The sequence below is a fragment of the Dendrobates tinctorius genome, unplaced genomic scaffold (genome assembly GCF_039654945.1).
Source record: "Dendrobates tinctorius isolate UK_male_01 unplaced genomic scaffold, ASM3965494v1 ptg000254l, whole genome shotgun sequence".
Taxonomy (NCBI): Eukaryota; Metazoa; Chordata; class Amphibia; order Anura; family Dendrobatidae; genus Dendrobates; species Dendrobates tinctorius.
The window spans coordinates 5,683,705-5,707,674 of NW_027361921.1; the positions used below are offsets into that span (position 1 = coordinate 5,683,705).

General features: G+C 44.0%; 1 protein-coding gene across 1 annotated transcript in view; it reads right to left on the reverse strand.

Annotated features, from left to right (window-relative positions):
• The window catches only part of ANKAR (ankyrin and armadillo repeat containing), a 623,401-nt gene that overhangs the window by 517,044 nt on the left and 82,387 nt on the right, over positions 1 to 23,970 (reverse strand). Inside the window, exons 3-4 of the mRNA XM_073558116.1 lie at positions 22,077 to 22,511; positions 18,252 to 18,415 (exon numbers count right to left, since the gene is read on the reverse strand). Of these exons, the coding sequence (XP_073414217.1) occupies positions 18,252 to 18,415; positions 22,077 to 22,511 (599 nt within the window). The remainder of the gene's footprint in view (positions 1 to 18,251; positions 18,416 to 22,076; positions 22,512 to 23,970) is intronic.

Consider the following 23,970-nt stretch of genomic DNA (forward strand, 5'->3'; position numbering starts at 1 on the left):
TCCCTTGAATCAGAGAATCCATTTATTCATGTTCCTGTCAAAAATGTTTCCAATTTTTACTCGGTTCAACATAAAGGGACACATGTTGAAACCTTTCAGCAGCTAATTTTGAAAGACCTTAGATCTTTCACCCAAGATAAAAAGCATGATAATATGATTAAAGCTGAGAGATTAGCAATAATGACACTCTGGAATAATAACAATATCATTATCAAGGGCGCAGACAAAGGGGGGGGTAGTGTTATCATGAACAGAGGTTGGCACATACGTGAAGGTCTGAGAATCCTTGGGGATAGGGACTATTATGAAAAACTTGGGCGCGACACATCAGTTGAAATTTTCCTTGAATACAAGGAAAGGATTCAAATTGCCACCAAAGTAGGTTTATCAGATAAAAGAGAAAAGAGTTTTTTGAACATTCAATACTATCAGACTCCTTTCTTTTATTTTTTACCAAAAATTCATAAGGACACTGATAATCCCCCTGGTCACCCAATTATTTCTGGGATTAGTTCAATCACAGCAAACCTTTCCCACTACATCGACCTTTACTTGCAAAAGTACGTGTTAACCTTGAATTCTTACCTTAGAGATTCCACACATCTAATTAAGTTGTCAAAAGAAGTGCCCCTCCAAAACCAATATTTGTTCTGTACCTTAGATGTAGGCTCTCTTTATTCAAATATTCCCCATGTCTTGGGTCTAGAATCTGTTGCCTATTTTTTGTCTCAAGACCCGACTATAGTAACTGAACAGAAAAAATTCCTCCTTGACGGGATTGATTTTATATTAAAAAACAATGTTTTCACATTTGAAGGTGTGGCCTATAAACAAATCAAGGGTTGTGCAATGGGGACACGCTTCGCGCCCAGTTATGCCAACCTGTTTATGGGTCAATTTGAATCACTGTCCATAGACAAATGTCCCCTCACCGCAGGACATATTTTTTACAGGCGCTTTATTGATGATCTGTTTTTAATCTGGTCTGGGACTACTGAAGAGTTATCACTTTTCATTGATAATTTGAACCTGAACCCGTGGGGTCTTAGTTTTACCTCTACTATATCAGAGGTGGGTGTACAATTCTTAGATCTTTATATTCAAAGAGGTGAGGGTGGAATTGTGCACACCTCTACCTATTTCAAGACGGTCGACGTGAACAGTTACCTCACCTTCAATAGTGGTCATTTGCCAAGTTGGATCCTAAATGTGCCATACGGACAGTACTGGCGCATCAGGAAAAATTGCAGTCTGGAATTCGATTTTCTTAAGGAATCTAAAATCCTTAGAGAGAGGTTTAAGAATAAAGGATACCCTAAGAAGCTTTTGGAGGATGCCTTTAATAGGGTTAAAAAGGAAACCCAGGAGTCCTGTCTGGAAAAAATGGATGCCAATAAATCTGGAAGAATTGCCAACAACAGCAGAGCTGAGCTAAGTCTGATTACAACTTATAACCAATCAACCAGAACACTAACAAAACTATTGAATAAATATTGGTTCATCCTTAAAAATGATCCAGTCCTTGCAAAACACCTCCCAGGGAAACCAAACATTATCTATAGAAAAAATCGCTCCCTTAAAAACTTGGTTGCACATACTGTAGCCTAACTTCCCTACAAACCGGACAAAGCACATCTACAGGCATGAGTACCATTGGGTGCTTCAAATGTGGAGCACCTAAGTGCCTATGTTGCGGTGCACTAGTCAATGGGGCTACAACTTTTTCCTCTAGGACAACAGGAGAAACATTCCAGATGAAATTTAGGCTGAAGTGTCAATCCTCTTACATTGTTTATGTTTTGGAATGCACATGCGGCCTGCAATATGTGGGCCGCACGATACAGGCCATGCATACACGCCTCAATAAACACAGGCAAAATATCAAAAATGGGTTTATAGAACACAGTGTTTCAAAACACTTTTTAACTGAACACCAGAAAGATCATAAACAACTAAAGGTGACAATTATTGACCACATATCTGACACTGTAAATTACAGGTACAGACAACTCATTAATAGGGAGAATTATTGGATTTTCAAGTTGAGGTGTTTACATCCTGAGGGCCTCAACCTTAATCTTGAAAATGTGGTTTTCTGAAATTCGACTTTGACATTGCTCCACGCTTTATATTCTATGTGTAAGGGAAAAGAGAATTTTTTCATTTATGCTCCCTGAGATCTCTGAGAAGAAAAAAAAAAAAAAAACTCTTAGCTTTTTAATATGTAATTTTAATCTCTCAGCTTTTTGTTGCTACATCAGCAGAAATGTTTTTAAAAATATTTTTATAATGGAAAAAAAAACCTTAAAATTTTTTTTAGTCTTTTATAATTCTTAACGTTCGTTTGCCCTTTATTTGTATTGTTTTTTATTGTGTCTTAGTTGTAATAAATACACTTCTACCCATTTAATACCCCATTATCCTGAATTGAAAAATTCTCTTGTCAGAGACACCGCACTGCACTCGCTCCTAGAGCCAGTGCTCATGTCCTGAGTACAGAAGCAGTGCTAAAAGATACCTGTGGAGTGTGCAGCAGAGGTGACCATGCATGCTTCAGGATAATAGTGTCAGGATCCAGTCAGCGCTGGAAAGTAAAGATGCATAGGACCTGCAGACACTAAAACTGAATAATGTGCACGGGACCTATGGTCATGTGACTGCAAGGGGGCGGGGCTTAGCATCCTGTATTCAGATAGGACAGGACACCATACAACAACTCAGAGTCAGGCAAAACAGAGGTCACAGCAGTACGGGCAAACGAGGTACAGGAGAGACGAACAGACGGGTAGTCAGACAGAGCCAAGGGTCATACACAAGAGGGCGCCGTGGTACCAAGGGGACGAGCAGAGAGAAGTCGGGTCACAAGCAGAGAGTCATACACGAGAGGTAGCGCAGTACAAGAGGGTCAGGCAGAACTCGTAACAGGGACAGAACCAGATCACAACCGAACAAACAAGCAAGATATCAGGCACAAGGCTCACGTATACAAGAGGTCACTTAACTCAGCCGAGGGCAGGAGTATAACTGACACCAGACCCAGGTCCAGTGAATACTAAATAGCCTCCTGCTGCCAGAGAGAGGCAGCACAATTAACCCATAGTCTAACCAGGACGGGTCAAAGCGAAATCCCGTCCTGGATCATGACAGTACCCTCCTCTCAATGGGGGGCCACCGGACCCCCAGGTCTCTCAGGGTACTTGGCGTGAAAGGCTCGGATCAACCGATCCGCATGAACTGATCGAGCAGGAACCCACGAGCGTTCCTCAGGACCGTAGCCCTTCCAATGTATCAAATACTGAAGGGCGCGACGGACCAACCTGGAGTCGACAATTCGTTCCACCTCGTACTCAGCCTGCCCATCTACCAGAACCGGTGTCGGGGAAGATGATGATCCCTCCCCACTGGACCTCACAGGTTTCAAAAGGGCCTTATGGAAAACATTAGGGATCCTTAGAGATGGCGGAAGACTCAACCGAAAAGCCACCGGGTTAACTGCTTCGGTAATTACATAGGGACCTATAAACTTGGGTACAAGCTTCGCAGAGGGGACCTTGAGCCTTATATTTTTGGTGGATAACCATACCTTATCTCCGACCTGAAACACTGGACCCACGGATCGTTTTTTGTCCGCAAAAAATTTAAATTTGTCCTGGGCCTTCGTAATGTTATTCTGGACCTCCCGCCATACCTCCCCCAACCGCTGGATCGACTCGTCCGCCCCAGGACACCCAGAATTCAAGCGGGAAAATTCTCCAAAATGAGGATGAAACCCATAATTGCAAAAAAAAGGAGATGTACCCGTAGACTGGTTAGTGCGGTTGTTAAAAGCAAACTCAGCCAATGGTAACACAGAACACCAATCATCCTGTCGGGCTGAGGTCAAACAACGCAGAATTTGCTCCAGAGACTGATTGGTCCGCTCAGTCTGCCCATTAGTCTCTGGATGGTAGGCGGATGAAAAGGACAGACCAATACCCAACCTCCTACAAAAAGCTCTCCAAAATCTGGACACAAATTGCACTCCCCTATCAGACACCACATTCAGGGGTACCCCATGCAACCGCACCACATGCTCCACAAACAATCTGGACAATGTTTCCGCATTAGGTAGAGCTGCCAAAGGTACAAAATGTGCCTGCTTACTAAACCTGTCCACTACGACCCAGACCACGGTATTACCCTTGGAAGCGGGAAGGTTGGTGATGAAATCCATGGACAGATGAGTCCATGGTCTCTCAGGAATTGGCAGTGGTACCAATTCCCCGGCCGGCCGGTTATGGGGAGTTTTCGCACGGGCACAAACCTCACACGCAGACACATACTCCCCAACATCAGAGGCTAAAGAAGACCACCAGAACATTCTAGCAATGGCCTTCCGGGTCGCTGAGATCCCTGGATGTCCACCCAGAACTGAGTCATGGAACTCCTGGAGGACCTTGAGACGAAACTGAGCTGGCACATAAAGTTTATCCACCGGCTTAGCTGGAGGTGCAAGAGCCTGGGCTTCTCGAATCTCTCGTTCCAACACATTAGAAACCTCTGCCACCACCACCCCAGGCTGAAGAATGGAGGATGGAGGTTCCGGGGGGGACACCGGATCTAGACTGCGTGACAACGCATCCGCTCTGATATTCTTGGATCCTGGTCGGAAAGTGATCGAGAAGTTAAATCGAGAAAAAAAAAGTGACCATCTAGCCTGTCTGGGAGTCAACCTTTTAGCAGACTCAATGTAAGCTAGGTTTTTGTGGTCCGTGATTACCGTTATAGGATGGACAGCCCCCTCCAAAAAATGCCTCCATTCTGCAAAAGCCAATTTTACGGCCAAAAGTTCCCGATTCCCCACATCATAGTTTCTCTCTGCCGGAGAGAACTTCTTTGAGAAAAAGGCGCAAGGTCTTAAATTGGTCAAAGTGGCGGGTCCCTGGGACAATACCGCCCCCACCCCCACCTCTGAGGCATCTACCTCAACAATAAATGGTTCAGAGGGGTCCGGTTGGATAAGAACCGGGGCCGACAAGAAACATTTTTTCAAAAACTGAAATGCCGCTACCGCTGCGGTAGACCAATTCTTGATATCGGCCCCCTTTTGAGTCATGTCTGTGAGGGGTTTAACCACCTGTGAGAACCCCCTTATAAATTTCCGATAATAATTAGCGAACCCAAGGAAACGTTGCAGACCCTTCAAATCACACGGTTGAACCCACTCGAGAATGGCCTGCACCTTATTAGGATCCATGCGATACCCTTCAGCAGACACGATGAACCCCAGAAAGGACAGTTCCTGAACAAAAAATAAACATTTTTCAAGTTTAGCAAACAGACAGTTCTCCCTGAGCCTTTGGAGAACTGCCCGAACATGACCAATGTGAGTCTGTTTATCAGGCGAGTAGATTAAAATGTCATCCAAATACACCACCATAAAACGTCCAATCAAATCGGAGAACACATGATTTATGAAATTTTGGAAGACCGCTGGAGCGTTGGTCAGGCCGAAGGGCATGACCAAATTTTCAAACAACCCTTCAGTAGTGAGAAAGGCGGTCTTCCATTCATCTCCATCCCGGACTCGGATAAGGTTATACGCTCCCCGTAGGTCTAATTTCGAAAACCACTTAGCTCCGGACAGCTGATTGTATAAATCAGGAATAAGTGGAAGGGGATAAGTATTCCTCACAGTTATTTTATTTAACTCACGAAAATCGAGGCATGGGCGCAAACCACCGTCTTTTTTTTTTTACAAAAAAGAACCCTGCCGCCACAGGAGAAACAGAAGGACGAATATGTCCCTTACGGAGGCTCTCAGAAATATATTCCTTCATCGCAGCCCGTTCCGGACCCGAGAGGTTATACAGGCGGGCTTTGGGCAATTTAGCACCTGGAACCAGGTCAATGGCACAATCAAATGGGCGGTGTGGTGGTAAAACCTCAGCCTCTTTTTCAGAGAAAACGTCAGTATAATCTATCAGGCACTCCGGAATGCCTTCTAGACCCACGGACGACACAGACACAGAAACAAGACATTTCTCAGAGCAATAGGGACCCCATTTAACAATGTCCCAAGATTCCCAATTAATCACAGGATTATGCAGCTGTAACCAGGGGAACCCCAACACCAGTCCCGCAGGCAGGTTGTTCATTACAAAACACGAAATACGTTCCTGGTGTAAGGAACTCACTTTAAGGAGAAACTCTTCAGTACAAAACACAATGTCATTCATAACCAGTGGTGTTTTGTCAATAGCAACAAGGTGAATCGGAGTCTCCAACCTAACTGTCCCTAACTTACACCTGGCCACCAAGTCAGAGTCAATAAAGTTCAATGATGAACCGCAATCCACGAAGGCAGTTGTGGATGTGGAGACACCCCCACAACAAAGTTCCACTTGAAATGACATTTTAGAAAATGCAGAAAAGGGTACCTGAGAGCCTGGGTGACCTCCACGATAATCACCCGGGCTCAGTCGCTTGCTGGTTAGTGGCCGGGAGGGGCAATCCTTTTTCCAATGTCCAGACTCGCCACTGTGAACACAGCATTTTCTCACGTGCCGTTGCCTCCTTTCTTCCTCCTTACGGTTGATGGTTCCCATCGCCGTGATTTTCAGTGAAGAACTGGCTCCCCTTCCTTGGGAGAATAATGTTGTCTCGGTTTGTATCACTCCCCTTGCCCGTAACCTGCGATCCATTCGGACGGCCTGTGTCATAGCTTCCTCCAGGGCATCAGGTGGGGGGTGGAGAGCCAAGGCGTCTTTCAGATGCTCAGACAGGCCTCTGCGGAACAACCCCCGGAGAGCGGCATAGTTCCAGCAGACCTCAGCAGCCCAGCGTCTGAACTCTGAGCAAAACCACTCGGCTGAGTGTTTCCCCTGGCAAACATTCATCAGCCTGTCCTCAGCCATACGCACCCGATCAGGCTCATCATAAATATGCCCCAGGGCCTCAAAAAATGCATCCACAGTCATACGCTCAGGGGCCGTGGTAGGAAGGGAGAAAGCCCAAGCTTGGGGGGCTCCCCTTAACAGAGACATAATGACCCCCACTCTCTGACTTTTATCCCCAGAAGAGTGTGGTCTTAAGGAAAAAAAAAGCTTACAGCCTTCCTTGAAAACTCTGAAGTCATTTTTATCTCCAGAAAAGGTATCTGGTAACTTCACTGGAGACTCAGGGGAAATTAATGTAACATCCCGAGCCCCCCATGAAAGAACCCCCTGCACAGTGTCAGCGATCAGCTGCTGAGACTGAGCCAGGACTCTTTGTTCTCCAAAGAGTTTCTGAGACATCTGCGTCAGATGCTTAACCTGCTCAGAAAGAGCGTGCACAGGATCCATCACACACACAGGTGAATGGGAGCAGAGAAAAAAAAATGGTATAGGTCAGTTATAATGTCAGAGACACCGCACTGCACTCGCTCCTAGAGCCAGTGCTCATGTCCTGAGTACAGAAGCAGTGCTAAAAGATACCTGTGGAGTGTGCAGCAGAGGTGACCATGCGTGCTTCAGGATAATAGTGTCAGGATCCAGTCAGCGCTGGAAAGTAAAGATGCATAGGACCTGCAGACACTAAAACTGAATAATGTGCACGGGACCTATGGTCATGTGACTGCAAGGGGGCGGGGCTTAGTGTCCTGTATTCAGATAGGACAGGACACCATACAACAACTCAGAGTCAGGCAAAACAGAGGTCACAGCAGTACGGGCAAACGAGGTACAGGAGAGACGAACAGACGGGTAGTCAGACAGAGCCAAGGGTCATACACAAGAGGGCGACGTGGTACCAAGGGGACGAGCAGAGAGAAGTCGGGTCACAAGCAGAGAGTCATACACGAGAGGTAGCGCAGTACAAGAGGGTCAGGCAGAACTCGTAACAGGGACAGAACCAGATCACAACCGAACAAACAAGCAAGATATCAGGCACAAGGCTCACGTATACAAGAGGTCACTTAACTCAGCCGAGGGCAGGAGTATAACTGACACCAGACCCAGGTCCAGTGAACACTAAATAGCCTCCTGCTGCCAGAGAGAGGCAGCACAATTAACCCATAGTCTAACCAGGACGGGTCAAAGCGAAATCCCGTCCTGGATCATGACATCTCTTTTCTCAGCCAGCTATTGTATGCAGTTATCAGCCTATTTGATTTCAAGCTGGGAAGGGGTTAAATGTCCAAATGAGATCATTGATTAGCTCCCTTTAAATACCCCTTGTTTGTTACACTGGTCATCACCAGATGAAGGCGGATTCACCACCGAAAAGCTTTGTGAGGACATAATAACCAAGTAAAGAAGTTTATTTTCCATCCAAAACAAGTGTCTTTCTTGGTCTGAGCGCCCTAATCAGCCATACTTCTCTTTCCTTGTATTTTACACCCTTCTGGGTGAGCGGCTTGGTGCAGCACGGACCCAGCAGGCTTCCAACTATCCTGCAAGACCTGAAAGATGGAGGACCTGTGGTGACATCAGCATCACGTGATGCCCCTTGTGATCAGCTAACCTTGGAACCTGGAAGCCAGGATGACGAATGGTGCACGATAAGCACTGCAGGCTCTGCAAACGTGGTTATGCTGGTAGCATAACCACGGCAGGTTAGTGTACTTTGTTCCTAACCTACTCTATTTGACCACCGGGTATCACACCAGGAGCGCCGCCTCCTCTCTCCTATTTTGTTTCTACATCACATTTGAAGTCACTTTGAGGGGTCTATATGACAGAAAGTACCCAAAATTGCACCCATCAGTTTGCTCAAAACCACATTCAGGAAGTTTATTAACCCTTCAAGTGCTTCACAGGAACTGAAGTAATGTGGAAGGAAAAAAAATTGCATTTAATTTTTTTCACCAAAACTTTACATGAGTTCCAAATTGTTTATTTTCACAATGGTAACAGGAGAAAATGGACCCTGAAATATGTTGTTGAATTTTTCCTGAGTATGCAGATACCCCATATAAGGGGGAAAACCACTGTCTGGGTGCACGGCAGGGCTTGGAAGGGAAGGGGCACCGTTTGACTTTTTTAAACTAAAAATGGCTGGAATCGAGAGCTGACGACATGTCGTATTTGGAGAGCCCCTGATATGCCTAAAGTGTGGAAACCCCTACAATTGACCCCAATTTGGAAACTAGACCCCTGAATGAATGTATCTAGTTGTGCGGTGAGCATCTTCAATCCCAAGGTGCTTCACAGAATGTGAAAATGCAAAATCACATTTTATCAACAAAAATGTACTTTTAGCCAAATTTTTATCTTCACAAGGTAACATAAGAAAATGGACCATATAATTTATTGTGCAATTTCTTTCGAGTACGCAGAAACCCTATATGTGGAGGGAAAACACTGTTTGGGTGCTCAGCAGGGCACGGAAGAGAAAGAGTGACGTTTAGGAAAGCAGACTTTGATAGAATGGTCTTTGGGCATCATGTTGCGACTGGACAGCCCCTGATGTGCCTTAAACGGAAAAAAAACACAAGTGAACCTATTTTGGAAACTACACCCCTTAAGGATTTTATCCAGGGGTATAGTGAGCACAGGTAGTACACAAACCCACAGGTAGTACACAAAATTTGATACCATTAGGTCGTCATATTGAAAATTTCCACTTTTTTTTCACACAAATGTTGTTTTAGCCCCAAATTTGTAATTTTCACAATGAATAATAGGAGAAATAATTTGTTTTGCAATTTGTCCCAAATGAGACTATACCCTATATGTGGTCAAAAACTTCTCCTTGGGCGCGTGGCAGGGCTAGGAAAGGAAAGAGAGCTATTTGCCTGGGATAGATTGTGAATGCTAAGTCGCAATCTATGTGTGAAAACAGAAAAAACCTCAAAAGTGTCCCCATTTTGGATACTAAACCTCTGAAGGAATTCATCTAGAGGTGTAGTTAGTATTTTGAACCCATAGGTGCCTCGCAGAACTTTATAACATTGACAAGTGGAAATATGACAATAGTGGTAAAAATGTAATTTTTGCATTTACTGCAAAGTTGCCAGGTACACAAGGGTTAATAGGTGAAACTAGCCCCACAATTAATTGCACAATTTCTCCCGAATGCGATGCTGCCCCATATGTTGTCAGAAATTACTGACATTTGCGGAGCCCCGAAGGTACCAGAACAGCAGAAAGAAAAAAAAACGCGACCCCACTATGGAAACTACACTGCTCAATGAATTAAGGTACGGCTGCAGTGACAATTTTGCAACATCCACCCCAGGCTTTTTTTTTCTGGAGAACTGCAAATCTGCCAGTCTAGTACCCATACATTGTGTCCCCATACAGTGTAAAGCCTCCATATTATTGTAGTGCTCCTATACATTGTGCCCAGCTTGAGCTTATGGCGACATGCATGCGTAAATTAAGTGGCTTCTCTCCATATCAATAGTGCCAAACATGTGGCAGCATACTATGGTTTAAGCACAGTGGGGCTCAGAAAGAGGGGGCATTTGGGTTTCGGAGCGCAGAATTCACCGGATTTTATTTAAGGGGGCGGGAGCCATGTCAGTTTTCCAGAGACTTTGTTCTAGCAGTAACATGGGAACCGACTATAACTCCAGAGACAGTTGATGGACCTGAGTGGGAGGCTGGTTTTGTGCAGAATATATTAGGGTTTTTTCATCAGTAACATTTTGGGGTACATAATATATTTTTATCGCTTTCAGTATAAGGTTGGATCACATTCTGGTGTTCTACGCTGAGCACTTATGTCTGGGTTTCAATGTAAATCCCACAAAAATGCAATTCAGATGAAACCTCTGACTGAACCACCCACCATAATGAGACAAATGGAGACACTTCATACTCTGGCGTCTACCCTGGTGGTCTCCATCTTTTTAGGCATGCATAGATCTGTGGACGCCCAAACTTGTGCGCTAAAAAGATGCCTAAAATGATTGGACACCACCGGAAAAGAGACCAGTCCAAATTGACTCCATCTGCCTTATAAGTGAGTGGTACAATTCAGGGTTTTGTATAAATCGTGGTTTAGGGGAATGTACATGGAAACTTCACATAAGTTCTCAGCGCAGAGCGCAGGATAAATGTGAGCTGAGCCTTATGCAGATTTTTGGGAGGTAGAATGAACATGTAAGCAGCAGTACAAGAGCAGTTCTTATTTTTATTTTTGCATGGTTCACCATGCGGTTTAAGTGATAATACAGATTTTTTTTTTAGGTTTTGCTGTTATCACACAGTAAAAATGCTTTTTAATAAAAAGTAGTTTTTTGTCGCCATATTCTGAGAGCTGTAAGTTTTTTTATTTTTTTTTGGTGAACAGAGATGTATGAGGGCTTATTTTTTGAGGGGCCAGGTGCCGATTTTTTGGTACCATTTTGGGTCACATATTTTTTGATGACTTTTTATTCAGATTTTTCAGACACAGAATGAACAACACCCAGCAATTCAATTATTGTTTTTACTTTATTTTTTTTATGTCGTTCACTGTGCAGTAGAAGTGATAAGATCGATTTGTTCGTTGGGTCGGTACGATTACAGCGATACCAGATTTATAATTTTTTTTATGATTTGCTATTTTTACACACTAAAAACAGCATTTTAACAAAATGAATTTGCTTTTGCATCACCATAGTCTGAGAGATGTAACTTTTTTATTGCCAAATGAGCCATATTAGCGCTTTTTTTGCGGGACGGTTTGGTGTTTTCATTTGTACCATTTTTTTTACATATGACTTTTTGATCGCTTATGTAGTGCAGCGGGGTTGGTGCAGTGTGATAAACAGGCAGTAACCACAGTAAAGTTCCCAAAAAAAAGTCTTTTTAATATTCAAAGTACTCACAAAGTAGAAAACAAAAGGATATCCTCCGGATCGCAGCCGAGAAAACAAGATAGTCCATCAGATTGCAGCCAAATAAACAAGCCAGTCCACCTGTGAGGCCGGTTGCCATAGGTGACTGCACTACTGTGAACGCTGTGGGTGTCAGGCCTTTCTGCTACCTTGGCTGTTTGGCTCCACTTACCTATGTTGCTTCACAAAGGTGGAGCTCTGTAGAGCCGTCTGCTCTGCACACTTGCAAAATCCAAACTGACACTGACTCTGACACACCCAATCCCTTTACTGCAGGGCTTTTAACTGGAAACTGTGTCCTTGGGCCACATGGAAAACCCACCCGCGGAAGAAATGGACTGCACCACCACCATCCTACAGTCCGTTTCAAAAACAAGAGCCCAGAGCAGGTTTTACCTAAATCTGCCTTGAGCACATAACTTGCCTATGATCAACATTTACTTTTATTTTGCGTTGCAATCACAGCTATGCCAGTGACTGCAATGCACTCCTATGGCCTCAATACACCTCTGTGCGCCTCCTGGGGGAACACATAGTGACCCCTACATGTGACACCGGTCACTGCCTCACATACACCCCTCTGTTCAAACCTGTGGGGTTGAACACTTGTCACCACACAAGGGGCGCGTGACAGGGCATCCATATGTCCCTGTGACCACATCACTTGATGCTCTACTGAGAAACCAAAACCTTGCAGGGACCGGAACCATCAGGTGATGCAAGAATTCCTCGCCTTTGCGTTTCTCCTTCACACTTTGTTACGTGACCTACCACCTCCCCGTTCTCCGTTGCAGATGACACGCCCTCTTTCCTGGCTAACAGTAGACTTGGGTTAGTTTCGGGTAGCCTCGAGCCAGTTTATTTGGGGCTCACTAACCCCACAGCTCATCCCGTAATCTAAGTACCTGCCTTCGGGCACTTAGTACCATTTCCTGCATACCCTTTCACGTGCCTCGGTAACTACCTCCAGCCAAAACGCCGAGGTCTGCCCGGCAACTCTGGGCATACATCCATACCACGTCGCACCCAAACCCGAGCCTCCCGACGCTGCTGTCTAGTGGGAGCTCTATCCATTTTACCCCACTCCACAGCCACATCCTTGGCTGGTGCCAGAGGGTTCCTCTTGTGTACGACCCTAGTCACCTCCGCACCACACACTCCTGGTTCCTCCAGGCTTTCTTTTTATTTGCGCGTTTCTGGTGGGTCCCTAGAACTGGACTGTCCCAAACTTACCAGGGGACATTTCAAGCTCGAGGTTTGGTGGAGTTTCCTCAACCTCTCCTGACAATATCTCTAGGGGAAACCTACTAAGGTTACACTCTGTCCCTAGGTTGGCGACCCCCTATAGCAGGTATGCCTCACTTTGGATCTCCAGGTTCTGTGCGCGGAACAGCCTTTACCTTAGGAGGGTTAGCTCTGGTTTCCTACAGGGAGCAGAACAGGGGCACGTCTCTTCCCAACACAGTTCCAATATGGAAGAGTCTTTACCACCCCAGCACATATTTGATGTTTTCACACGGTGTGGAAAAATTAACCTCTGCGGTTGGGTATTCTCGGATCTCTCCATGGATACCCACCAACTCCATTTTCCGTCCTTTGGGGTTGTCCCTGGAAAAAAGGGACCCATGAAACAAAGTCATTAAGCTCCCCAAGTAAAGGAGAGCCTCTGTTTGATACCCATTCACAATTACCCGGCACAGCTAGGGTTTGCTGTCGGCAATGCCTGTAGTGGCGGTACAGATTGGCTGGGCATACGTAGACTTGCAGTGAGTATACCTGCAGTCCATAGGTTCAGATATCAAGGGGCAGTTGGCAGCCACATGTCTGGGCCCTTTGCACCAACACATGATCGCTGCGGCACGACTATACAGTGCCTTGCAAAAGTATTCAGCACCCTAGAACCACTTTTCAGTTTTTGAATTTCCACAAAAATGTAAAATAACCAATAAGTTTCGTTAAACTTCACAATTGTGTCCCACTTGTTGTTGATTCTTCATCAAAAATTTACATTTGGTATCTTTATGTTTGAAGCATGATATGTGGGAAAAGATTGAAAAGTTCCAGGGGGCAGAATACTTTCGCAAAGACACTGTACCTTGGGACCACTTTAGGGGAAAAGGGACTTTTGTCACCCTCACTTCGGGTTACCCCCCTCATCACGGGCTCGGTCCTGGTTAGCCCCAACAGAGGATTGTGGACTTTTCACAGGCTCCTGGGCTGGAGGAGCCTTATGTGACAGCCAAAAGTAGAGCGATGTCCAGTATAAAGTTCTGAGTGGCTGTATACTGCTCTACCAGTCCAACCACCTGATCCAGAGTGCCCTGGTCCCCATACCCACCCAACTAGCCAGTCAACCACCACCCTCTCTACCATCTGGGCCGGGGTAAAAGTCTCTGGCTGGAGCCATTCCTCCACCAACTGCAATAGGTCATACGCTTGAGACCTGGTGGGATGAGACTCTGCAAAGGACCACTTCTACACCTGCTGATTGCCCCTTAAATTAGGGGTTTCTTCTTGACACTGCTGTTTGCCCCTCACCTTAGGGGTTTCCTCTTTACACAGCTGATGCTCCTGCTGCTGCAACTGCAGTGCCTCTTGTTGTTCCCGCTGGAACTGCAGCACCTCTTGCTGATGCAGCTGGAACTGCAGCACCTCTTGCTGCTGCAGCTGGAACTGCATTGCCTCTTGCTGCTGCAGGAACTGCAGCGCCTCTCGCTGCTGCTGCAGGAACTGCAGCGCCTTTCGCTGCTGCTGCAGGAACTGCAGCGCCTCTCGCTGCTGCTGCAGGAACTGCAGCGCCTCTTGCTGCTGCTGCAGGAACTGCAGTGCCTCTTGCTGCTGCTGCAGGAACTGCAGTGCCTCCTGCTGCTGCTGCCAGAACAGCATCTCCTGCTGCTTCTGAATGAGGACTACCTGTTTCAACATCTCCATTTTTCCAACCGGCTTACTCACCGACATGCAGGACCACAGTAAAGTTCCAAAACAAAAGTCTCTTTAATGTTCAGAGTACTCACAAAGTAGAAAACAAAAGGACATCCTCTGGAACGCAGTCGGTAAAACAAGATATTCCATCAGATTGCAGCCAAATAAACACGCTAGTCCACCTCCGAGACCAGTTGCCATGGGTGACTGCACTGCTGTGTACACGGTGGGTGCCAGGCCTTTCAGCTACCTTGGCTGTTTGGTTCCGTTGGCCTCTTTTGCCTCACACAGGTGGAGCTCTGTAGAGCCTTCTGCTCTGCACTCTTGCAAAAACCAAACTGACACTGACCCAGACACACCCAAACCCTTTACTGCAGGGCTTTTAACTGGAATCTGTGGCCTTGGGCCACATGGAACACCTGGGCAAGGGAAGAGGAAACGGAACGCACCACCACCATCCGTTAGTCCATTTCAAAAACAAAAGCCCAGAGCAGGTTTTACCTAAATCTGCCTTGAGCATATAATGTACCCAAGATCAACATTTAGTAACATAGTTTTTAAGGTTGAAAGAAGACTTTAAGTCCATCTAGTTCAACCCATAGCCTAACATGTTGATCCAGAGGAAGCCAAAAAAAAACCATGTGGCAAACACTAAGCTCCACACTGGGGAAAAATATTCCTTCCCGACGCCTTACTTTTATTTTGCACTGCAATCACAGCTATGCCTGTGACTGCAATGCACTCCCATGGCCTCAATAAACCCCTATGCGCCTCCTGGGGAAACACACAGCGACCTCTACATGTGACACTGATCACTGCCTCACACTGTGTACTCACTTTTTTGTGTGTCAGTATAATGAAAAAGTGACATTTTTGCCAGTTTTATAGAGGGGGTCATTCTGGATGTGGCAATACCAATTATGTAATTTCTATATATAAATCTGAATGTCTGTGTGTGTTTGTGTGTATATCACCAACCAATCACGAAGCAGAAGAGTGGGACATCAAACAATCATGAAGCAGCAGAGTGGGACGCAGTTGGAGAGCAGGGCTGAGGACAGATACAGCAGGACAGTGCATGGAGAGCGGGGCTGTGAGGAAGATAGTCTTCAGGACAGGGGCCGAATAGTGACGGCATCCTCTCAGCCCTGTCCCGGCTCAGTCGGCACTTCCCATCACCAACTGCGCTATCCCCCCTCTCCCCTGCAGCTTCCCGGTCTAAATTTAGTCCCCGGCTTCTACTGCGGCCTACTACAGCGCTAGGCCACGCCCCCCGCAGGCCGCCAAATCACATGCACTGCAGCTCCGCTCTAGCTCTGCCCATTATGGCAAGCTCCACCCACTCCGGCTGCCCACGCTAGGTCACGCCCCCCCAATCACATGTGCTGCAGATCCGCTCTAGCTCCACTTTCTCTGGCTGAACAAACAATCTGCGCACCTCTCTCTCCTGGTCGCGGCGTCACCACGTGTGGTGCATGGAGAGCGGGGTTATGGAGGAAGGAAGACAGCGGGGCTGTAGGGAGAGAGCGGGAGAGCAGGGATGTGAAGGAAGAGAACAGGGCTGTGGACGGAGAGAGCGGGAGAGCAGGGCTGTGGACGAAGAGAATGGGGCTGTGGATGGGCAGAGCAGGGCTGTGAAGGAAGAGAAAGGGGCTGTGGACGGAGAGAGTGGGAGAGCAGGGCTGTGAAGGAAGAGAACGGGGCTGTGGACGGGGAAAGCAGGGCTGTGAAAGAAGAGAACGGGGCTGTGGAGGGAGAGAGCGGGAGAGCAGGGCTGTGGACGAAGAGAACGGGGCTGTGGACGGGGAAAGCAGGTCTGTGAAAGAAGAGAACGGGGCTGTGGAGGGAGAGAGCGGGAGAGCAGGGCTGTGGACGAAGAGACCAGGGCTGTGGAAGAAGAGAGTGGGGCTGTGGAAGGATAGTATATAAATATAGGAGGATACGGAGTAAATAGGTGAAAAATAATTTTATTGCATAAATATAGTTAACAAGTAGAAAAAGTGAATAAAGTGTATCAAAGACAGACAGACAAACAAACAATGCCAGCTTACAGATACTAGGTAGGCATATAAATGTGCATTATACATACAAGATTTGTGCTCAGGTAAAGTTTCCCCTTTACACCAACAATAGGTCTAATATTGAATATAGCAAAGTGGCAATGTGTTAAAAATGAAGGAGGGCATAGCTTACCAAGAGTAAAGAACACTGAGGCTGGCACTGAGCCGGATTACAGGACCCCGACGCGCATTTTGCAAGTTAGATACCAATATTACTGCATGTGTACTTTTTTTGCTTTATTAAAAATGGATTTTCGTGATTTGTGGGCACTCTTTTTTTTTATAGTTTTTTACATGTTTCATTTGACTTTATTCAATTTTTACTGTGGGACATGTATAATTTTCAGTTTGATCACTTGACTTATACACTGCTGTACTCATGTACAGCAGTGCATGAGACTGTCAGTGTCTCACTGACACAGCCTGTGAGAGCCAGCTTATTGCGTTTGCTAGACAGCCTGAATACATGTGGGGATTTCCTAACCAACAGGCAATACCCACATGTATTCAGGCTGGCTAGCAGCCGCAAATCGTGCAGCTACAGCGTCAGAAACGAAATCTCCGAGCACATCCAAATACTCAGAGATCACCCGAGCATGCTCAGGAAATCTCGAGTGCGAGTATACTCGTTCATCACTAGTGGGGATCCGACTACAGGGAACTGCACCAATCCTCAGAACAGGGTACTCTTCCAAGACAGGGTATATTTATTCCTGGTCTGATACTTGAACATTATATGACTGCTCTAAGTACTCGGTAGACCTATAGGGAATGAATGGAGCGGAGGATAAGCATGCGCTCTACTGCTAAATTCTAACAGAGATAAAAATTCAATCTACTGATCAGTGCAGGTCCTAGAAGTCTGACCAGCACCAATCAACAAGTTATCAACGATCTTAGGGATTGATGAGAACTTATTTTTCCCAGACAACCCGTTCAATTTACATTTGTGAGCACTTATCGATGCCCACCAGATCTTTGCCACCTCTGTGGCCCGGCGCCAGCTGCAGTGTGATGAGATCAGTAACGTGCTGATGTATGTCGGGGCAGGGAATGATGAGCGCTCCTCTGCTTTGCCCTTGTCCTGGCACCACAGTGTTCAAATGTATTCACGACTGAAAGATGGGAATACATTGACATTTGAATATAGCAAGAAGGGAGCCGTGTCTCCTAGTAGATGGTACATATGGTAGAAGCAATGCAAAACATTTATATTAAATTATATGCAGATTTAATGCGGTGTGTGTCCCTTGTTAACCTAGTCATGCATTGGTAATTGGGAAAATCATTTTAAGGTTGTGTTTGTGAAGTATACTTCATTTAAAGAGAATAGGCACAAGCTTTGCATATGGCTCCCTACTAGTTTGGTTATCTCTTTTTTGCTTGTTTTAGAATTAGGGTTTATACTAATAAAATATCTGAGCTGCATATGTTTAGTATGTAACATAGTAAATTGGATACATTACTAAACATTCTCATACCTTAATGCTATCTGGTGCATTTTGAAGTAATGGTGTTCCCAAGTCAAATTCTATTCCACCATGTAAATGAAAATATTTATTTGGTGAATGCTGGAAATGTTGACACTTATAATTTTCTCCGAGCATGAGTGGTGGTAATTCACGTTCAGTCTTTACTTTATCATCTGCAACAGAAAAAAAATTAAAAAAAACTTGCCACAATATATATACATTAAGTTCTAAAACCATATGTGCATTGAATTCTTGATCGAACATAGTTTATTGGATATGGTGCGCTTTTTTATTTTTGCGTCTGAAAAATAAAGCATATTCAACAAAAAATAAAATTGTTCCAAAATGTGTGAATCCAGTCTAGCAACAAAAGAAACCATTAGAGCAGCTTCGCCAAGACTGACATTTCACACGCCAGTCAGGATGGGTAATGCGATGGCTATGATGTGACAATTTCATTACAAAGGCGCGAGCATTTCGTATCTTTCAACTGCCAAGAGACAGGGGCAGAACGTCGGGGCTGACTTACATTATTGCTGCACTATTTTTGCTGAATTAGTTTAGCGCTTGACCACACACTGTTTCAAAAAGTTGCCAAAGCTATATGGGACTGGTATAAAAATACCAAAAATTACTAAATTTCCAGAAGTTTTCCGTAAAAAAAAATTGTCTAAATGTGCTTGAGGAATTAGGGATTCATTCAAAATTGTGTCCCAACCATTTCAATCATGAAAAAGGGCAGAATTTAGTGTAAGAGTTTTTTCACACTGTTCTTATCCTGTGAACAAAACCGTCCATTTTTCAGGCAGAAAAATCACTCCTTTTCTCTGGAGTTTTGTAACCCTAAAGCATGTTTTTATAGTTTTTTATAGTACTTTTTATTATTTTCTCTTCATCGTTTTTTGGGCATCCTGTTAAAGGCTTTTTACTGCTTTGGTTTTTTTTTTAACAAGAAATCACTAGTAGTTTTTGATGTAAAAATGCTCAATGTCTTCTGCATTTCTTTTTACCCCTCACATTGACTATACAAACGACTGCAGAATGTACATGTTACTTTTTTTAAATCCTTGGTGGATCTGATAGCCTGAAGGATTTACAAGAGGCTCAAAAGCCTGAAACTATGTACCTCAAGTTATTTCCCCATACCAATTAACCCCTTAACAACCAGAGGTATTTTTGGTTTTGCATTTTCATTTTTTGCTCCCTCTCTTCCCAGAGCTATACCTTTTTTTTTTTTGGTTAAAATGGCCATGTGAGGTCTTGTTTTTTGCGGGACGAGTTATACTTTTGAACAACACTATTGGTTTTACCATGTTGTGTACTAGACAACAGAAAAAAATTCCAAGTGCGGTGGAATTGCAAGAAAAGTGCAATCTTTTTTTTTTTCTTTTACCATGTTCACTAAATGCTAACATTGATCTACCATTATGATTCTCCAGGTCATTACAAGTTCATAGACACCAAACATGTACAGGTTCTTTTTTATTTAAGTGGTGAAAAAAAAATTCTAAAGTTTGTCAAAAAGAGAACAAATTGCGCCATTTTCCGATACCCGTAGCGTCTCCATTTTTTGTGATCTCGGGTTGGGTGAGTACTTATTTTTTGCGTGCCGAGCTGACGTTTTTAATGATACCATTTTGGTGGCGATACAATCTTTTGATTGCCCGTTATTACATTTTAATGCAATGTTGCGGCGATAAAAAAAAAAATGTAATTCTGGCATTTTGACTTTTTTTCCGTTACGCAATTTAGCGATCAGGTGAATAATTTTTTACATTACTAGATCAGGTGATTCTGAAAGCGGAGATACCAAATATGTGTATGTTTGATTTTTTTTTTTTAATTTTTTATTTTGAATGGGGCGAAAGGGGGATGATTTGTACTTTTAGGGTATGTGCACACGGTGCGGATTGTCCTGCGGATTTTTCCGCACGGATTTGGCTAAATTCGCAGGTAAAATTACCTGTGTTTTACCTGCGGATTTAGTGCAGATTAGCCTGCGGATTTCCCCTGCGTTTTGACACCTGCGGATTTCTAAGATGGAGCAGGTGTCAAAACTCTGCGGATTCCGCACAAAGAAGTGACATGCTGCAGATTTCAATCCACAGCTAATCTGTGCGGAAAAATGCGCAGTATGTGCACTGCGTTTTCCATTTTCCATAGACTTTAAAGGTACTGTGCACCGCAGCAAAAACTGCTGCAGATCCGCAGGGCCAAATTCGCTGCGGATTTGCAGCAGAATCCACATGTGCACACACCCTTACAGTGGGGAGATCTCAAGCGCGCAGTTCATGCTAGACAGTCCAGGAATTTACAGGAACTGGAGGCTTTTTGCCAAGAAGAGTGGGCAGCTTTACCATCTGAGAAAATAAAGAACCTCCTCCACAACTACCACAAAAGACTACAAGCTGTCATTGATGTTAGAGGGAGCCATACACGGTATTAACAAATGAGGTATGTGAACTTTTGATCAGGGTCATTTGGATGTTTTGGGTTGTCATTATGATTTAAAAAGAGAAAACACAGCAGTTTGACAATAAATGGCTTCACCCAACCACTAACCATGAGTGGAGAAAAAGTTTTTGTGTTATCATTTACATTCTCTGAAAAAGGCCAAGAAAGCAAAAATTCTGCTGGGGTATGCAAACTTTTGAGCACAACTGTATATTTTCTTTATTTTTTAAAATATTTTTAAAAACTTTTTTTTTTTTTTACTTCTGACAGATTGCCTGTATGTAGCAGAATTGCTCACTTGCTATGAGTGCCGACCATGGGGTCATGATTCTACCCTTAGCTGTTAGAGGCACATGTCAGCTGTTCAAAACAGCTGACATGTGCCGGGAAAGATATGGGCTCACCGCCGGAGCCCACATCAAAGGGAGGGATTCCAACATCGGCATACTATTATGCATGATGTTGGAAATGGGTTAATAAAACTATTCTTTAGATTTTTTTTTTTTAAGCAGACTTGTTGTCAGGCCTCATTCAGACATCCGTGTTGGATGTACATGTTGTATCCGTTTTTTTCATGGATACGACATACCCACATTACAATCTATTGTACTATTCACAAGTCATGTATTCTTCCGATATCACGGATGAGAAGTGCCAATACAAGCCTATAGATCCGTGAAATAGCATCCATGTACCATCCTTGTGCTTAACATTGCAGAGGATAGGAGGTTTGTTATCACTGATGGTGAAAACAGACATACAGACCAAATACCGATGACACTGATAGTAGAAACAGACATACAGACAAAATACTGATGCCACTGATGGTAAAAACAGGCATACAAACCAAATACTGATGACACACTGATCCAAAGCTCGGATTACACTAGTAACATTTTTTCACGTACGTGTTTGAACACAGGAAGGTGAATGACGCCTTAATGCTTTTTTGAGGCATATTCTAAGATTTTTTTTCAGTAGCTGTGAGCGGTCTTGAAGCTAAAGACAGGCCAAAATATCTCTCCCCGAAGAGTCTGCACAGGCCATGTGAAGAACCACAAAAATGAGTGGCTGCTATGGACAATAGCTGTTTTGTTTGGCCGAGCTGGGGTCTGGGGCTAGATCAGCTGTGTATGAGTAGCCAGGGTCCATTCTATTTATTTAGAGTCAGGACAAGGCTAGGGATTAAAGTTTAATTTTAGTGCAGGGCAACTTGTGGAAAGCAATAAAACTGCACGTTTGGACCAAAACCACATTGCCTGTGTGAACGCTGCCTAAGGTCTATCTACCTGTGAGAGTGAAACCCTGCAGTGTGTACATACTGATTTTACTGTAACATGATAGGAGTTATTGATATGTAGCATACACACATTCACTTACCAGAAAATGGATGCAGAAGACAACTCAAATCAGGGACTTTCAACTTTTTCTTCAATCCCAATAAAAAAGGTACAAGGAAGCTGATGAGCTTGAGATATCTTATATTTCGTTTGATTTCAGCTTTTTTCTCAATGTTTTCTTTTATAAGCCTCTGATGCATCGCTAAACTCTGCTGAAGACACTGGTATGTCATGAGGTCCATTTTCTCCTGTGTTAGTTTTATCACATTTGACAAGTCATAAGATGCATCGTAGACAAACAAGTTATCATACTGTTGCACTTCAAGGGTGAAACATGTCATTGTTATTGTGATATTATCTGCATGACGCATAAAAAGGCTTCTTTCTTCTTCATTCGGTTCATACGTTGGGTCCAAATTATTTGCACTGGAGTATATACCCTCAAATTCTGCTTCACTTTCAATATCAACCAGACCTAATTGAGAAAAAAATCATAGGGAATCACGTTGCAAACGTTACAAACTTATTTTCATCTGTAATTTCTGTAATCAAAGGGGTTGTCCAGGCTTGGGCCAAAGTCTGCATTCCCTCTATGTGTCTACAGACTGCCAAATCATGACAGCGGGCAGAGCGCATGTTGTCAAAATTCCATGGTATTCCCGTAAGTGAAGATGGCTTTAAGGTGCAATGATACACTGCGCTGCTGTAGGTATAATTCAAGGAACTTTATTGGTGCCTACGCGTTTCCTGAGCTGTCCCAGCTCACTTCATCAGGGCATGATACAAGCATGCAATGCAGGAGTTTATATACAATCCAAAGTGGAAAAAAAAAAAGGGGGAGGACAAGTAACTGCCACATCAGCAAGGCAATGGTATAAAACACATTAAAATAATTGTATTTTAACAGAATATATTAAAACCGCATATACTGTAATAAGAATACATACTCAAGAACAATAAAAAAGAAAATATATATATTTCTTTTGAAATAGACACGGGGGATCACGGGGTCCAATAAAAAGTAGCTAAAACCATCCTCAAGGAGTCTAGAACACAGTTCCAAAGTTAAGAGTGTATGGTGCTTTAATCCACATGACGATGGTGACTAGTGAGGAATGGGGTATGATTTTTCAGATCAATGTTAAGATCAATCTATTCACTTCCAGAATAAAGAGTAAATCCAAAGAGATGTACCCTGAATAACGGATATAAAAAGAAAAATAAAATGATTAAGGGCACTTATATAAAATAAAAAAAATAAGATTCTGAATTATAAAAAAAATATTCCCTAATATATTCATTTTTTGGAAATTAAAAAAAAAAACAATAAAAGTACACATATTTGGTATCGCCGCGTCCTTAACGAGCTGCCCTATAAAACTGTCCCATTAGTTAACCCATTTAGCGAACCCCTTAAAAAATAAAAATAAAAAACAAAGCAAAAAATGATGATTTATTATCATACCGCCGAACAAAAAGTGCAATAACGCACGATCAAAAACTGTGAAAAATGAGGATGAATGAACTCATGGAGATCAACATCCAACACCACGGAGACACCATCACATGTTTCTCAACGCAGTGATTCTAGAGCAATGCCCCCATCCCTTATGGGAAATATGCAAAAACATGCAAAACACAAGCCGCGAAGACACCATCACATGTTTCTCAACGCAAGAAATAACTAGCCAGGTCTTTCCCTGGGAAGGAACAACCACGGGAAGGGCAGTCTCCAATGAAGGAAACCACCTATGCCAAAACATGGTATCCATCCACAGACAGCTGTTTCGGGGTATTGCCCCTCATCAGTGTGGAGTAGGAAACTGGCTAGTAGGAGCAATGCCTAGTAAAAGACTACTTCGATCAAAAAGACGCATATAAATATCCATGGTACCGCTGAAAACGTCATCTTGTACCGCAAAAAACGAGCCGCC